The 17,733-nt window shown below is 41.9% G+C and overlaps 1 protein-coding gene across 1 annotated transcript in view; it reads right to left on the minus strand.

The window, feature by feature from the left end:
* ARHGAP40 (Rho GTPase activating protein 40) overlaps positions 1-8,724 on the minus strand; it is an 83,639-nt gene extending 74,915 nt beyond the window's left edge. Inside the window, exon 1 of the mRNA XM_043986396.1 lies at positions 8,498-8,724. Within this exon, the coding sequence (XP_043842331.1) occupies positions 8,498-8,724 (227 nt within the window). The remainder of the gene's footprint in view (positions 1-8,497) is intronic.
* Positions 8,725-17,733: the final 9,009 nt, after the last annotated feature.

The following is a 17,733-nucleotide window of genomic DNA, read 5'->3' on the forward strand; positions in this document are numbered from 1 at the left end:
TTCTGTGACCCTTGTAGCAAAAGTAAAACAGGCAGAGTAAGGGCCCAGAAAATAGCATGCATTGGCTGGAAGGTCTCCTTCCCTATTCTCCTCCTGATGGCTGTGCAAGGGTCCCTTCAAAAAGATCAGAGTTTGCCACTCAGAGAAAGATGACAGTGATGGAAAAAGGACCACCAAAAGCAAAGCAGTTCAGCATCCTACCCAAATCCTCAAAAAAGCTAAAAGGAGATGAGAAACAAGAGGAGGAAGAGGCTGTAGGCCAAAGGACCCACTCAGGTGAGTTGAAGGGAAAGACATGCCAAAAGCCCCACCTGCACTCACAGGATCACACCCAAAGGGACAGCTAGAAGAGACCACAGGGCTCATCTCAGCCAACTCCCTCATTTTACAGATGAGGAAAGAGACCTGGAGTTGTCCAAGGTCATACATGCAGTGACAGAGGTGGGATTGGAATTCAGGTCTTCTGACTCCAACTAGAGCATTTGTCTTTCAATTTCTGAGTCAAACCTCAAGCAGCACTTTGTTTTCTGCAACACTGTAGGCACATGTCCAGTATTGTCCTAAGAAGGATGACTAGATCATAGATTTATAGTTGTGAAAGAGACTTTAGAGGTTACCAAGTCCAGCCTTCTCTTTTTAAAACTGAGGCAAACAGGGTGAAGTGACTTGCTCAGGGCCACACAGCTAGTAAGTGTCTGAGGCCAGATTTGAACTTGGGAAAATGAATGTTCCTTGACTTCAGGCCTAGTGCCCTATCTACTGCACGACCCAGCTCTTGAGAAGGAAGAAAAGCTCCTTTTTGTCTTTCTATCCCCGACACAATGGCTTGACACATCCAGGCACTTATAAATGCTCATAGATTGATTCTCTTTTTTTTTTTCCTCTTTTTTGGCAGGGCAATGGGGGTCAAGTGACTTGCCCAGGGTCACACAGCTAGTAACTGTCAAGTGTGTGAGGCCGGATTTGAACTCAGGTTCTCCTGAATCCAGGGCCGGTGCTTTATCCACTGTGCCACCTAGCTGCCCCTCATAGATTGATTCTCAAAAAGTGATACATAAAACTGAACATTACTTGAAGGTAACAACTATATCTAATTCTTTGTGTCTGAGGCATGATTCCAAACTGGGGCCTTCTGACTCCCAGTCCCACGCTTTATCCACTGGATCATGCTGTATCCTTAGTCATCTAAAAACCAGCAGCAATGTCATCACCACATAGTTATATACCACAGTGGCAAGAACACCAGACTTATAGTCAGAAAACCTGGACTTACATTCCAGCTCTGCCACTTTACTAACTATGTGACCTTGAGTAAATCCCGTTTCTTTCATAGGCCTGCCTCAGTTTCATCATCTGTATAATGAGGGGGTGGACCCTCACACTCCCTTCTGGAACTCTAAATCCTAGGTCTGGCTATGTCATTTTGTTTCTATCACTCATATGATGTTAATTACATGTGTAGCCCATAGGGCATGCACTCTGGTTCTATAGGGCTGGGCCTTCATCTTGCCCCTTCTTAAAAGGCATATGTGACCAGATGCTCCTGGTCAGTCCCAATGTGTCCCAACAACTGAAGGATACATCAAAAAAGATCAGTATCAGGGGCAGCTAGATGGGGAAGTGGTTAAAGCACCAGCCCTGGATTCAGGAATACCTGAGTTCAAATCCGGCCTCAGACACTTGACACTTACTAGCTGTGTGACCCTGGGCAAGTCACTTAACCTCCATTGCCTGCAAAAAAAAAAAATCAGTATCAAGCCAGTAATAGTAGCCCACTAAAGGACTTGAGTTCAGGTCCTTGTTACACAAGTATATGGTCTTATTAGGCCATACATTGGAGTCTCCCTTCTGCCAGTCTATCCTCTCTCCATCTATCTCCCACATCAGAGGTGATAACTAGGTTAAAATGTAATTGGTAGGGGCAGCTAGGTAGCACAGTGGATAGAACACCAGCCCTGGAGTCAGGAGGACCTGAGTTCAAATCTGGCCTCAGACACTTGACACTTATTAGCTGTGTGACCCTGGGCAAGTCACTTAACCCCAATTGCCTCGCCAAAAAAAATGTAATTGGTAAATATTTAACAAGATAAATAAAAATACAATAAAATAGATATTATTTTGTTGTTTTCTAAGTCACTATGTGGAACATAGGAATCCTTATGTACAGTTTAGTGGCTTCCATTTCTATTTGAATTTGACACCATTGGTTCTTACCACTAATACATCCCAAGCATCTTCTACCTTCTACTCAAAAAATCTTCAGACTCCCTACATTCCCCAAAGAGGCTAGATTGTCTGCTTCTTTGTACCTCCCACAGTATCCTATACATCACGGGAATACTTGGAATTTAATTGAATGAAAGAACATAAAACAGTTAACATTCCTGATTCCCCTTCCTCATCTTCCTTTTCCATGTCCTAGGCACAAAATATGCACATAACAAATGCATCTATCAACATATCTATCATCCATCTATACATCTACACATCTATCTGCCTATCTACATATCTTTCTATCCATCCTATGAAAGCATGTTATCAATTCCTAGTGATTGCTACATTAAAGAAGTGCTGGAGGGCAGTTGGGTAGCACAATAGTTAGAGCATCAGCCCTGGAGTCAGGAGGACCTGAGTTCAAATCCAGATTCAGACACTTGACACTTACTAGCTGTGTGACCCTGGGCAAGTCACTTAACCCCAATTGCCTCACCAAAAAAAAAAAAAAAGTGCTGGAGGAAAGCTGGATAGCACAATGGTTAGAGCACCGGCCCTGGAGTCAGGAGGACCTGAGTTCAAATCCAGATTCAGTCACTTACAGCGTGACCTTGGGCAAGTCACTTAACCCTATAACCCCCCCAAAAAAAAAAGAATGCTGGAGGACCTCAGAAGAAGGAAAGTCATTGTGCAGTGTGATGGTTAGGAAAGTTTCCAAAGAAAAGATAGGAGTAGAACTGAGCCTAGAAGGATGGTAGGATTTGGGTGGTCTAAAAGCAGGGGATGGACACAGGGAAAGATATTCCAAACAAGTAGAAGGAAGACATGAGCATCGAAATAGGAATGAGCAAGGCGCATCTGGAGCAAAGCAGAGTGGGTAGGCTAGTGCATTTAGGGAAATAGTGATTTTTCTTCCTTTCCATTTCCAAATTTAGGATTTTCTCCAAAGGTCACCTTCCTTCCAGAGAGATTAAGTTCCCTCACCTGCACTGTCAGGAAGTAAACAGGGCCAAGAGGAACAATAGCTCCTAACTGGGTGAATGAGAAACTTATGGTTAGGAAAGTCATTAGAAGTTCAGGGGCCAAAGACACACCCTATAACTTTGCTCAGGGGACCTATATTGGTTGGAATCCAAACAGGCCTTCTTAAGACTGACAAGGTCTGAGCCTTGCCTGATCCTTGAAGTTCCATTTTCTGTACCATGTACATTAAATGTAATTTCATCCCTTCCTTGTTCAAAAAAAGAAGCCTTGGGGCAGCTAGGTGGCACAGGGGATAAAGCACTGGTCCTGGATTCAGAAGAACTTGAGCTCAAATCTGGCCTCAGACACTTAAGACTTACTAGCTTTGTGACCCTGAGCAAGTCACTTAACCCTCATTGCCTCACAAAAAACCCAACAGCAACAACAAAGGGAGCTTTGGCCTTTAGTCATTGATAATAAAATTTTTAGCAACACTGACAGCAAGGAATGAGTTGCATAGTCTCATCTGTGTAGCCTTTACAGAACCTGGGAGGAATGGTGTTCTGGTCAAAGCAGGTCAGCGTTTGGGCCGACCTTTCCAGACAAAAGGTTAGAAGAATCTCCATGTCAGGGCCTACTCTTGTTCTAAAGTTCTTAACCTGAGATCCATGAACTTTAAAGTATATGCATATGCATACTATCATTGGTTTCTTTTGTAATCCTCTATATTTTATTTTATGCATTTAAAAACATTATTCTGAGAAGGGGTCCATTAGCTTCAGTAGACTACCAAAGGGATTCATGACACAAAAAATGTTAAGAACCCCTGCTTTAGACACAAGGCAAATACCATGTTCAGTAACTGAGTGTTTTCTCAGCTTGATTCTAGAAATCTCTCTCAAGCAGAGACCTTTTCCCAAACTGCTCATCTTCCCTAAAGAAAAGCTTTAGGATATTCATTCTTTGAATTATAGAACTAATGACCCTTCCCTCCCATTCTATAAAACAATTTAAATGAAAAAATGTGCTTTATAGCCCTATAGGATTATGGTAATGATTACCAATAACAACCCTCCAACTAGTCTCCCTCTGATAACTGTTCATGATAGGGTTGACCCTAGGTCCTTAAAGGTCAACCCAGTGGCACACAAACTTTATCAGGTCCTACAAGCTGGAAAGGCTTTGAACACTACTATGTGTCTATTATTCAAGGAATAGCTTAGCTAACTTGGGAGAGTCTGGTCCCTAAGGTTATTCACCAGGTGATGACTTTTTTTGACCACAAAAATTCCTGCCCAATACCCACCAAGGCATGTAGCAAGCTTAAGTTGAATGGTGTAAGGAGTACCCACACCAAAGATCCCTTGAAATAACAATAATAATAATACAGAGGCAACATGAGCAGACAGAGAGCTGGCCTCAGAACCAGGAAGAGCTGGGTTTAAGTCTTAACTTTAATACATACTGATTGTGTGATTCTGGGAAAATCATTTAACCTTTGAGTGCCCCAGGCATCTAAGCTGTAGAGAAATTGCCAACCTGCATTGGTAAAGGAAGTTTCCTCCTCAGGGAATTCCGTATATCAATGAAATCCATAGGTCCTCTCTATAATAGTAGTGGTGGTGGTGGTGGTGGTGGTGGTGGTGGTGGTGGTAGAAGAAGAAGAAGTAGTAGAAGTAGAGTAGTAGCAGCAGTAGTAGTAAATAGTTGTTTCATTGTCAATAACAAACAATTCTTTAACTATTAATAATTCATTTTAATAATTTATATTAATTGTATATCACATATTACATAATATGATAATAAAAAACAACCTCTCAAATCACATTGTGTTTAGTTCATGATTTCAATGAAAGCCAAATAGTTATATCTACAGGTCAATAGTCTACTCCCTCTCTAATCAAAGCAGAGAACACACCTGTACCAAATAAACAAAGAGCCAAGATTTTTGCCCTAGGAAGTTCAGTCTGATGAGGGATATCAAACTTACAACTCTGAGAAAAACTTAAGCATCCAGTACTATGTGACTAAAGAGTCCCATCTGTACTGATCTAGACACGTTCCTTTGAGATGGCTGATAAGAGTTAGGGCCTAGAAGCAGCTGGGCCCAAGCCCAGAGGCAGAGACAAGTAATCAGACCCATCAAAATCATGGATATGCATATCATGTGTGTCAGATAAACTTGGGGGTGGGTGGAGAGGATAATTTTTATTTGATTACAACAGTAATCTCTATTAAGGTCTGATCAGTTTCCATGGGTTGCTTTCAGATGCCAAAACTTTGAAAAATTTAAGGGAACTCGGTCAGGAAAGACCCAAATCCCTTCCTGCTCTGGTGTTGTCAAGTAGTGAGGGAAGGGCCTTAAATTTGCAGATGTTCCAAGTGGTGTCTCCTCTAACAAGGCTGTTCTCCCCACAAGTAACCTCTAAATATCCAGGCTTTCTGTCTCCTCCCAGGGTCCTGAGCATCATCATCCCCTTTTTCTCCCACCTCTTGGGACTGTCATTTTTACTACAGTGCCTGACATGTAGTAGGTGCTTAATAAATGTTTGTGTTGTGTTTTTCATCTTTGTATCCTTAGTGCCTAATACATGTACCCTGCTCGTAACTGCTACTTAAATGTTTCTTTAATAAAAAATAGCTAGCTTTCAGATAGTCCATTAAGGTTTGCAAAACACTTTACATATGATGGTCACCACAACCTTGTGAAGTAGTTGCTATTACCATCTTACCAGTAAGGAAACTGAGGCTGAAAAATTAAATAGCTTGCCCAGGTTCACCAGTTATTACTCAGTTGAGGCAGAATAGCATTTGAAGAACATTTCATATGTATTGGTAACCAAATGAGCCAGAGATGACCCCCTCAGTGACCAAGGAACACTGAAGGCCAGATAATCCAGTGTCCAGGAGGCAGACACACAGCAGATACAAAGGACAGCTGTCCCCATGGATGTGTTGAGCACTCCCATGCCTCCTGCTGCTGTCCCACTCACGACCAAGCACCCTTCTCTCAGAGCCAAGGTTTGGTGAAAACAACCATTGCGGGATATCAACCGTGTGGGCGTTAGTGCTTGAGAAAGAGTGAGGAAAGGGGATGGGGGGGAGGGAGGGAGAAAGAGAGAGAGAGAATGAAGGCACACCTGGTGCAGAGGAGCATCGACCCCCTGGGAGTCCTCCAGGCTAGCCCACCAGGGGAGGGAGTGTGGCTCACCCTCAGGCCTGTCTGAGATCCTCAGACAGCTTCAGCCCGGGATTGTTGCGGGTTCGGAATGCTGCTCAACAGGTTCTGGGGTTTGGGAGGGAGCTTCTTCTGCACATGCCCCAATGTGCAGAGCCAGGGCTCACACCATCTGTCTTTTTATGAACTATAGGAGCGGGAAGCACCAGTTTAGAAGGGACAGAGAAATCTCTCCTGTTTGGACAGGAGAAAACATGGAGATCAATCAAAGCCTAACACAATCACCTGGTGCTGCTGCTCTGGACTTTAGCCAACAAAAGAACTTCAGCTGTTACTAAATAGCAACCAATTGCTTAAAAAAATTAAAAGGGGGTAGGGGAGAGTAGAGTCAAATCACAGATTTGATGCTGGATTGGATCCACCTGGTTCAACATGCTCTTTTTTTTTTTTAGAGCGCAAGACACTGAAATCCATGGAAGTCAAGTAACTTGGCCTGACTCACAGAGGAATAAATTACAGAAATTACATTCAAATTCAGCTTCTCTGGTTCCAAAGTTCTTTCTACTGTGCTACTTTCTGCTAAATTCTGGGCATTTCTCTCTTTACCCAGACAAGCTCTCAACAAAATCGAGATTATAGTGATCCCCATCTGAAGTCGGTTACCTCTCCATTTCTTCTATTTTCCTAAAACTACCCAACTAGTATCATAGAAATCAATGTACTTGAAGGCACTGTTCAGTCACCTCCACCTGTCCAGGTCCTAGACTAGTTCTCCATAGAAAGCTTTTAAAAATCACAGGATGTCCAACTTCTGAGGACATTGGAGGTCTTTCATTCAACCCCACCCTTAGTTCTATATCCCGGATAATCAGTCATTCACCACTTCTGGGGAAGCATCAGTAACGAGGAATTCCTTCCATTCGAAATCAGCCTGTTTCATTTTTAGAGAGCGAGGACTCTCCAAGAACCTATTTCTCTACAACTTCCCCCAAATGCTGAGTTCTGCCCTCTGGGGCTAAACTAAGTAAAAATACTTGAAGACAGTAACACTATTCCCTCTAAATTTTCTCTTATCTAAATCAAACATCCTAGTTCTTTCAGCTGGGCCCCATCTATACACAGGAATATATATTCCATCCTCCCCATTTCAATCCCACATGTTTACTAGAGGTATGACCTTGGACGAGTCACATTCCTTTGCTGGGCCTCAGTTTTCCCACTGTAAAATGAGAGAGTTGGACTAGATCAGGTGTTCTTAATCTTTTTTGTGGCATAGATTCCTTTGGCAGTCAGGTGAAGCTTCTGGACCCCCTTCTCAGAATAATGATTTTAAATGTATAAAAATCAAATGTAGAGGATGGCAAAGGAAACTAATTATATTGAAATATGGTTATCAATAATCCAGCTACAGGGGCAGCTAGGTGGCACAGTGGATAGAGCACCAACCCTGGATTCAGGAGGACCTGAATTCAAATCCAGCCTCATACACTTGACACTTACTAGCTGTGTGACCCTGGGCAAGTCACTTAACCCTCATTGCCCCACGTAAATAATAATAATCCAGCTACTATATTCTTGGGCAAATACTGTGAAGAGGAAGAATATAAACAAAGAAAACTTTGTTGGTTCTAGTTAATGGAAGTGTGGCAAGAGAAATGTTTTTCTTTGGTACTTGGTACTGAATGCAGGTATAACATTTTATCCATTTTCTTGCAGAATAATGACTATGAACACTCCAAAAAATACAGATATCGATTTTTTTTAAAAGTTCATTGACCATAGGTTAAGATCACCTGGATTATGGCCTCTTCAACTCTAAATTTCTAAACAGGATAAGGACTCAAAAATGTATTCGAATGTGCAACAAATGACTGGCAGGGAAAAAATACTTTTTCTACCGTACATAGAATGCACACTGAGAAAGATCTAGAAAAATATTTCTCTATTGCTTTCTTTATGTGCTCTCATCTACCTTTGAGGAGCCTCACAAATCTGTTCCTCAGGCTCCTGGGCCCAATGGCAAGATGATCTTTCTCCTGAAAGCCTGTTGCAGGAACGAGAGCTAGACTCTCTTCCCCTCTCCCCAGGCACCTACTATAGCCTCACCCAAGGAAGGGAACACAGAGAATCCACCCCCGGTACCTGAACACCAGGCTCGAGCCCGGCCAGTGCCTGCGGTACTGTACTGGCTGCCACACAAGCTGGGGCCTGGGGATCCGGGTATGGGTGAAGCCAGGCCACGGCTGCCCCAGCTCTTCCATCTCCTCAGGTCTGATACGGGACAGGAGTCGCCTTTTTTCCAAATCACTTAAACTTCTCCCCCTGGAAAGTCCCAGAGCAGAGGAGCGGCTGCCCTCATCCTGTTTCATCTGTTTCTGGGAAGAGTTGGAGAACAGCAACCAGAGCCACCCACCAGGCAGAGAGAGACTGACAGACAGACAGACAGACATGCACACATGCTGACTGGGTATTAGTCTCTCTCACCTCCTCCTCCTCTCTTGGGTGTAGCCAATTCAGTCCAGGCACAGCCACGCAGCGCGCGCGCACACACACACACACACACACACACGAAGTAAATCTTTACAGTTAAGCTCGGCAAGGAGGCAACCAACAAAGAATGGGAGGGGACAATTAAATATTTCTTGTTCCTGTTCTCAAGCAAATTGGCTTTACTAATAAATATTCCTAAAGGGTAAAGATACTTTGTTATTGCAGCTAGCGATTCTTGCTTACAGAGTTTCTGAACAGCCTGTGCTGTCACAGTACAATGGAGAGCCTGCCATGCTTGGAATGGATGTTGTTTGTCCTTTGTTCTCAAAAAGGACCACTACTGCTGTCATGACTTGCAGTGACTTTGGATTTAAATGAGGAAGGGCCTCACTCTCCTCCAGAGTCATCTGGGTCCAGTGGCAAGACAGATAGATATAAGGACTACTGGAGGAGGCCCTGGATATTCTGAAGCAATTGGGGTTAAGTAACTTAATACCAAGTGTCTGAGGTGAGATTTGAAGTCAGGTCCTCCCAACTTCAGGGCCAGTGCTCTATCCAGTTCAACACCTAGCTGCCCCCATGCTTGAAAGTAAGAAGGCATGGGTTCCTGATCCAACCATTCTGGAGAGCAATATGGAATTATGCCCAAAGGGCGATAAAGCTGTCCATACCCCTTGACCCAGCAATACCACTTTTAGGTCTTTTTCCCAAAGAAATCATGGAAAGGGGATAGGAACCCACATGTACAAAAATATTTATAGCTGCTCTTTACATGGTAGCAAGGAATTGGAAGTTGAGGGGGTGCCCATCAATTGGGGAATGGCTGGACAAGTTGTGGTATATGAATACAATGGAATACTATTGTGCTGTAAGAAATGATGAGCAGGAGTTCAGAGAAACCTGGAGGGTCTTGTGTGGGCTGATGATGAGTGAAATGAGCAGAACCAGAAGAACATTGTACACAGTATCATCAACATTGAGTGTTGATCTACTGTGATGGACTATATTCTTCTCACCAATGCAATGGTACAGAAGAGTTCCAGGGAACTCATGATAGAAGAGGATCTCCAAATCCAAGAAAAAAAAAAAAAGAACTGTGGAGTATAGATGCTGAATGAACCATACTATTTCTTTTGGTTTTGGTGCTGTTGTTTTTTTTTTTCTATTTTGAGGTTTTTCATCATTGCTCTGATTTTTTCTCTTATAACAGGACTAATGCAGAAATAGGATTAATGTTATTATGTGTATATATATATATATATGTGTGTGTGTATAGATATATGTATATGTATATAGATATATAGATATAACCTATATCAGATTACCTGCTGTCTAGGGGAGGGGGGAGGGAGGAGAGGGAGGGAGAAAAATCTGAAATTGTAAAGCATGTATAAAACAAAAGTTGAGAACTATCTTTACATGTAATGGAAAAAATAAAATACCTTATATGTAAAAAAATAAATAAATAAAAATAAATGTAAAAAAAAAAAAGGCATGGGCTCCAATTCCACCTCGAACAGCATTACCCTGGGCATGTCACGTAACCTTTCTTCCAAGATTCTGAACTTTTTTTGTGTCATGGACTCCTTTGGAAATGTGGTGAAACCTATGCCTTCTCAGAAAAATCCTCTTAAATGAATAAAATAGTATTATAAAATACAATAGAAAAAATTTTAAAACCAATCACACAGGACTTCTCAAAAGTCTTTGTGCAGTTTTAAATTTTAAAGAAATTAAAGAGCTTTAAAGCTTTAATAGCTTAAAACTGCACTAAGACTTTTGGGACACCTTGTATCAAAAGAGATAGCAAATTTAAAAAAAAAATAGTTCATGGACCTCAGGTTAAGAATCTCTATCTACGTAGTTCAGGAAATTTCCAAATCTATGTAGGCAGAAAGAGTTCCCACACTGGGAGAACCCCAGGCTGACCAAAATCTTAGATCCTTCAAACATTCCTGAAATATTTGACAGTATTTATTTAAAGTGGTTCTTTAAAAACCAATGATTGCTTTTATTAAAAGCATGTGGTGGGGGGCAGTCAGGTCCTGGATTCAGGAAGACCTGAGTTCAAATTCAGCCTCAGACACTTGACAACTTACTCAGCTGTGTGACCCTGGGCAAGTCACTTAATCCTCATTGCCCCACCAAAACAAAACCAGAGAGAGAGAGAGAGAGAGAGAGAGAGAGAGAGAAAGAAGGTTAGGGAAGGGGAGATGGAGAAAGAAGAAAAATTCTTTCCTCATCTCAGCTTCCCTAAAAAATTGTGTTTCTGTTGCGACTGGAATAGGTCACTATAATATTTTGCATACCTTTTGAGCTTGGTGCATGATAATTTTTCATTATGTAAAAGTTAAAATAATGATGTGTATCGATGCTAGATCAATCACATATTTATGCCATTTTGGGAATGTGTGTTTGATTATCATTCTAAAGAAGAAAACTTGTCAATGTTTCCCAGCTAGTAAAATATCACAAGAGAGCTTAAATATCTCAAGAAATCTTTCCCCACCAAGTTACATTTAATGCTTTCATTTGTCAACCTGAAAATTAATGAAACCATTAATATGACAGAATTAAGGTCTTTAATCAGAGCAGAGGAGTTTTAAGTCAGAGGATCACAAAGCAGATGCTAGGAATACCCAAAGATGGGGACTTGGGACAGGGTTTATATGGGGTAAAAGAACAGAGAGAGTTATGAGACTGTCCTTGGGAAGAATAAGTTTCTCACAGTTTCACAACAAGGTAAGTTGTTTTACTAGCTTTGTGCATATAAAGAAAGCTAAGGAATCTCTGGAGGGGAGATTTTGGGGAGATCTACAAAATAATCAGAAGCTAGAATCGACAGTCTGGTCAGACCCAGACAATTCATTGGCCTGGAAAAAGAGACTAGGTAAGGATCAGTCAATTCTTAGTAAATTGTGTTTGTCACATTAGAGATCTCTGACAATAATCAGGAAGTGTCCAAGGCAGCCCAAGGGACAGTAACACATTTTTCTCCCCTCAGCTGGCCCAGTCAATACCAGACAATAGGTGTATCTGACCTTGGGAGCCCACTCATTTCCCCCTTTAGAAGTCTGTTTCTAGCCCAATACTCTCCAGTTACTGAGGACTCCCCCCCCCACACACACACACTGCAACTGGGTTTGGAATCAGGTAAGATGTGGGTTTGAATCCAGGCTAAACTATTTACTAGCTATGGGAGGCCAGGCGAGTCACTTCCTCTCTATGAGGCTTACTTTCCTTAACCATAAAATTTTAGTAATAATGCATACCTCACAGACCAGAAGAAAATGCTTTGTACTGGAAAGGGGGAGGTGGATTGTGGTGGTTCTTAGGTATTCCTCAATAAAGATATAAATAGATATAAAATATGAATAAATTTATATAATTTATAAAATATAGCGTGTAATAAATTATACTCTCACACACAGTCCAATTAGAATTAAAGTAGTTTTTATTTGCCTCTAGGGAAAGTGACCAAGAGGGAAGTCAAAGACTTTGCCCCTCAGGAAGGAGGGCTTAGAAACATTCTCCTCCTCCCTGGACAGAGGAAAGGCAAAAGGTTTTTTATAGAGGATAGATGGGGTGACCACTTGAAAACTGGAAAGTTCCCTTTTGAGATGGGGTGGGGAAAACATGGATGCTTGTCATATTCCTGAGAGTTGAGGGGGATTTTTTTGAAATGATGGTCCTGACCTTTGGGGTTATCTCTGTCTCCCAGCTCAAGCCAGGTAGTAGATACACCTAATTGATGGTCCTGCTATAGAATTTTATCTCCCCTTACTCCTTTGGTATGTCTGTCCTGATATCTATTTGGTCAAGCTAAATTTTTAAAGTCCCTTGATTCCTTGATACGTCTGTTCTGTTATCTGGGCATCTTTGGTTTTGTTTCTCACAGGAGAAATCCCTTCTGATTGATTCCAAGTCCATGTCATTCTAAGCCAATGTCAGTACACCCTAAAGCATTATGGAAATTTAAGCCACCTCCACCACCATCAATCCTCCTTTATTTTTTGGGAAGGACCTCATTCAAATCTGCCCTCAGCGGTCTGTGCCTTCTCACCACCTACTTAACCCCTCAAAGAGATATATGTGGCTGTCCTACAGCTCATTCCCTTAGGGCCTTACTGTCTATTGGGATTGAATTGAAGAAATTGGTGAATGCATCAACATCTTGTATATAATAGGTGTTTCTTAAAAAGAAGATTGGACAAATGAGTAGATACCTATTGTATTACCTTCCTGGGTAATTATTTGTATTCTAACAGAAGCCTTCTGGAAACATCCTGTATCAGTTCAAAAATGTTCTTAATGACATTCTTGCAATATAGCAAGGGAAGAAATGTTTGGGAAGAAAGGGTTTCTCTTTAATCATCACAGATCAGCAGCTGCCCACTGCCCAACCAAGTTCAAGACCTTCCTGCTTCCACACAGCTTGGTTTCTCAGTTCCATGACAGGATGAGGCAGCCACAGCTGTCCCAAAGAAAACACAATTTCATAACAGCTCAGCTGTGGGGAAGACAACCCCAGCTTGAGCAGATGTGAAAGGTCCCATTGCTCAGACCCTGTGAGGAAAACACTCTGAAATCCATTAATGCCAATGAGTGAATACATGCCTTGGAAGTGAATGCCAAAACCCAACTTAGCTCATACTTTAGAAGAAAGACAACAAAGGGGTCAGTCAATTCAAGTCAACAAACATTTATTAAACATCAACCATGTACAAGGCATTGTGTTAGGCACTAGAAACACAAAGACAAAAATGAGGTAATTCTTACCTTCAAGGAGTTTATTATCTACTCTAGGGAGATTATAGCTCCAAGTCCAACTGTTTCCAGTGAGGCTGGTTTCTCTGAGATGCAGCACGGGATAGTGGGAAAATGGTGGACATGGAATTAGGATACTTAGATTCAAATTTGGCCTTTGATACTGTCACAGTAATTTCCAATGAATAAGCCCTCTTCCCTTCTACATCTCAGTTTCCTCATTTTTAAAATGGAGATTAATAATACTTGCACTAATTACTACAGGGTTGTTGTGAGGAAAGCACATTATAAGCCAAGTCTTTGAGTGTCACAGAAATGAGAGATATATCATATCATATTATATCATATCATATCATTAATATAATCTCTGCCCCTATTAGTGTCATTTTAAGTACCTCATACAAAGAGCCTTCCATAAGACATGGGCTTGGGGTTTCTGCCCAGTGAGGGGCTACTTGAGATCAAGAGTGTAGAGGCAAGCTTATAAAAGGCTAGATTGGAATTGGAGCAGGGATCTCAATCTACTAGATGGGAACTAAATCAATTAGGAAGTAGATGAATAGGGTTCCAGAGTGTTGTTTCTCTGAGCTTTATTTTAAAGAGCATTTCTTTCTAATTCCCACAGAGTTCTCATCTGACCCTTCTCCAGCCCTTTGTTGTTTTTTCCAGCCAAAAAGCCCTTTTCTTCTCCACAAGATGATTGTAACTTTAGCATGGGACCAGAAGGAGAGGCCGTATGACAGACTTGCAGTCAAGGCCCCTGGTTGTGAATCTGGCCTCTTCTTACACTGCTTTCTGTCGGTCTTCTTTCCTGATTCTCTTTCTACTTGTCTGACTTCTTTTCTATCTCGTCTGCTGGCTCTTCACATCACAACTGCTAACAGTGGTGTCCTCCAAGGCTTTGTCCCAGGCCCTCTTCTCTCTATATACTATTTCACTTGGTGGTCTCAGCTCCCATGCAGATCTCTCTATCCAGGCCTAACCTCTCCGCTGACCCCCCCAGTCTCATATCTCTAAACACCTTTTAGACATCTCAAACTGCATGTCATTACAGATCTCTAAATTCATGTCCAAACTGAACTCGTTACCTTTCCTCAAAACAAAACAAAACAAAACAACCCACAAAGACCCTTTCCTTTCTAACTGGTCTCTTACTGTAAAGAGTACCTCTGAGGGGCAGCTAGGTGGTGCAGTGGATAGAGCACCGGCCCTGGAGTCAGGAGTACCTGGGTTCAAATCCGGCCTCAGACACTTAACACTTACTAGCTGTGTGACCCTGGGCAAGTCACTTAACCCCAATTGCCTCACTAAAAAAAAAAAAAAAAGTACCTCTGACTTCCCAGTCACCTAGGCTTGCAACTCCACAGATAATTCTCTCATTCCCCAGCCCCATCCAATCTGTTATCAAATCTTTTGATTCTATCTTTGCAGTATCTTTTGTATATCCATACTGCACCCCCTTCCCCGACTTCCTCTTCAGATGCTGCCTCCACCCTGGCAAAACTCCTCATCACACCATTCTTGAACTATTGCAATAACCCATCGGTTGGTCTTCCTGCCTCAAGTCTCTCCCCACTCCAGTGCATCTTCCAGTTAGCTGCCAAATCGACATTCCTAAGGCACAAGTCTAACTATATCACCCCCTTATTCAAGAAATTCCAGGATCAAATATAAAATCTTCTGTTAGGCTTTCAAAGCCTTTCATATCCTGACTCCTTCCTCTCTGTCCAGTCTTCTTATGACTTACTCCCTCTTCCACATACTCTGTAATCTAGGGACACTGATTTCCTTGCTGTTTCTTGCACCAAACACACCATCTCTCAGCTCCAGGCATTTCCACTAGCTGTCCCCCATGCCCAGCATGTTCTCCTCATTTTTCTCCTGGCTTCCTTTATTTCCTTCAAGTCTGAGCTAAAATCCTACCTTCTGCAAGAATCCTTTCCCAGACTTTCTTAATGCTAGAGCCTTCCCTCTGAGATCACCCCTAATTTATCCTGTACATAGCTTTGCTTCTACATGGTTGTTTGCATGTTGTCTCCATTAAACTGTGCCATCCTTGAGAGCAGGGACTATTTTAATTGTCCTTCATTATATCTCCAGCTCTCAGTACAGTGCCTGGCCCATAGTAGACATTTAATAAATGCTAGCTGATTGATTTACTAGCTGTGTGACCATGAAGTCACTTAATCTGAGAGCCTCAATTTCCATCCATAAAATGGGGATAATAATATTCATACTTGCTAAACCTTAAGTTCTAGATAAATGTGAATTATAATTTCATTATGCCTTTCTTTTAATCACACACTCACACAGACTATAAGTTGTGTTGTCCTCTGAAGCACAGGTCAGTGACATGGAGTGAGTTCCTGGAAGTTTTCACACCTCAGCCAGTAGAAGATCGCTGACTTGGCTGTACCCCAGAATGTCTACAATGCTTGGACTGTAACTTTGCCACACTCTGAAGTTTTTGTCAACCTTGTCTTATCCCACTCTTGAGCTAGCTCTAAAATCCATGAGGATCTTAGACATGTCTTGGTAATTTCTATAGAACTCTAGTGGCCCAACACAGGGCCTTACATTTAAGAAGATGTTTGGGAAATGCTGGCTGAAGAACTGAATGCAGTTTCCCCTCAGAATAGAATCCATACCCCTTTCAGAGTCACAAGCAGAGATTCTTAACCCTTCCTGTGTTCTGTAGTCGTTTGGCAGCCTGATGAAGCCTATGGATCCTTTCTCAAAATCATGTTTTAAATGCATAAAATAAAATACATAGGTTTACACAAGAAATGAAATATTTTGAAAATAATATAGTTTAAAAAAAGTTCACAGACTCCCATGTTAAGAAGCCCTGCTCTAAACAAAGGGGTAAAAAGACAAGATATACAATGAGATACTGAATATATGGTAAAATGTTTTTTTCAACTTCCTTAAGTATGGGTGTTGGATGTAAAGACAGAGGGATGTGCATTCAAATCCTTATTAGCTGTGTGATCGTGAATAAGTCACCTAACTAATCTTGGGCTAAATTTCCTTATCTGTAAACTGGTGGTTGGGGGAGGGGAAACAAATAGGCTAGATGATTTTTAAAGTACTTTTCGGGCCTAAATCTATGCTGATATGTTCCTAAGTCACCTGCATCTCTGAGATGAAGCACTCCCCCAGAGAAGTGTGTGTGTGGCTTCCCTAAAGAAATCCACTTGCACTAAGCAACAATTCCAAACACACAAATATGCCACCTAAATCAACCCCAAGGCTTCCTAGTATCTGTTCTACAGGTTTAGACATAGCTAGAGCTTTTGCTTAACAGCTTGGCATGGCTCCAAGGCCACGTAATGCAGCCCTGAAATGGAAGCATCTCCTTTCTGTCAACACACATTCCTTCTGACACCATAAATTACTCAAGTGAAACTAAAATGTGGGTCTGCCTTTATGTCATCATGCTTTAACCATCACTGAGCACCCAAGGGTCTGTACATGACCTTTCCTGCTTCTTCATGCACACCCATTAGAGCACCTAACTTTATCTTCTCCCACCTTCCTAAATTGTACATCTTCAGCAACATGGGTCTTCTGACCCCATAAGTATCCCTGATGAGGGTACCATTCATCACTGCTTAATCCTCAATTACATACCTAGGGGTGGGGCAAACTCTGATCAAGAGGACCTGGACCAACTTCAGAGATGCCTGACTCACTATTTGGGGCAGTTACCAGAGCTGTGGCAAAAGTAGACCAGAAAGGTGGGGGCCAGGGCCCTGTGATGCCATAGGCATTGATGACACATTCTAGGGTTGCCCCATGGCAAATTATCACTGCATCTCTGAGCCTTGCTGCAGAGTACTCTTGAGTACACTCCACTAAACAGTTCATACTGCAGGCATGCAGCTAATAATACTTATGATGATGATGATAACTTTGCAGTTTACAAAGTGATTTTCTTACAATAGCCCTGTCGGGTAGATAGCTGAAGTACTACCATGACCATTTTACAGATAAGTTGAAACTCAAAGAAAGTGACTAAAAAAAATAAAAGAACACCTGGAGGGGCAGCTAGGTGCCGCAGTGGATAAAGCACCAGCCTTGGATTCAGGAGGACCTGAGTTCAAATCCAGCCTCAGACA

Source organism: Dromiciops gliroides, chromosome 2 (genome assembly GCF_019393635.1).
Source record: "Dromiciops gliroides isolate mDroGli1 chromosome 2, mDroGli1.pri, whole genome shotgun sequence".
NCBI lineage: Eukaryota > Metazoa > Chordata > Mammalia > Microbiotheria > Microbiotheriidae > Dromiciops > Dromiciops gliroides.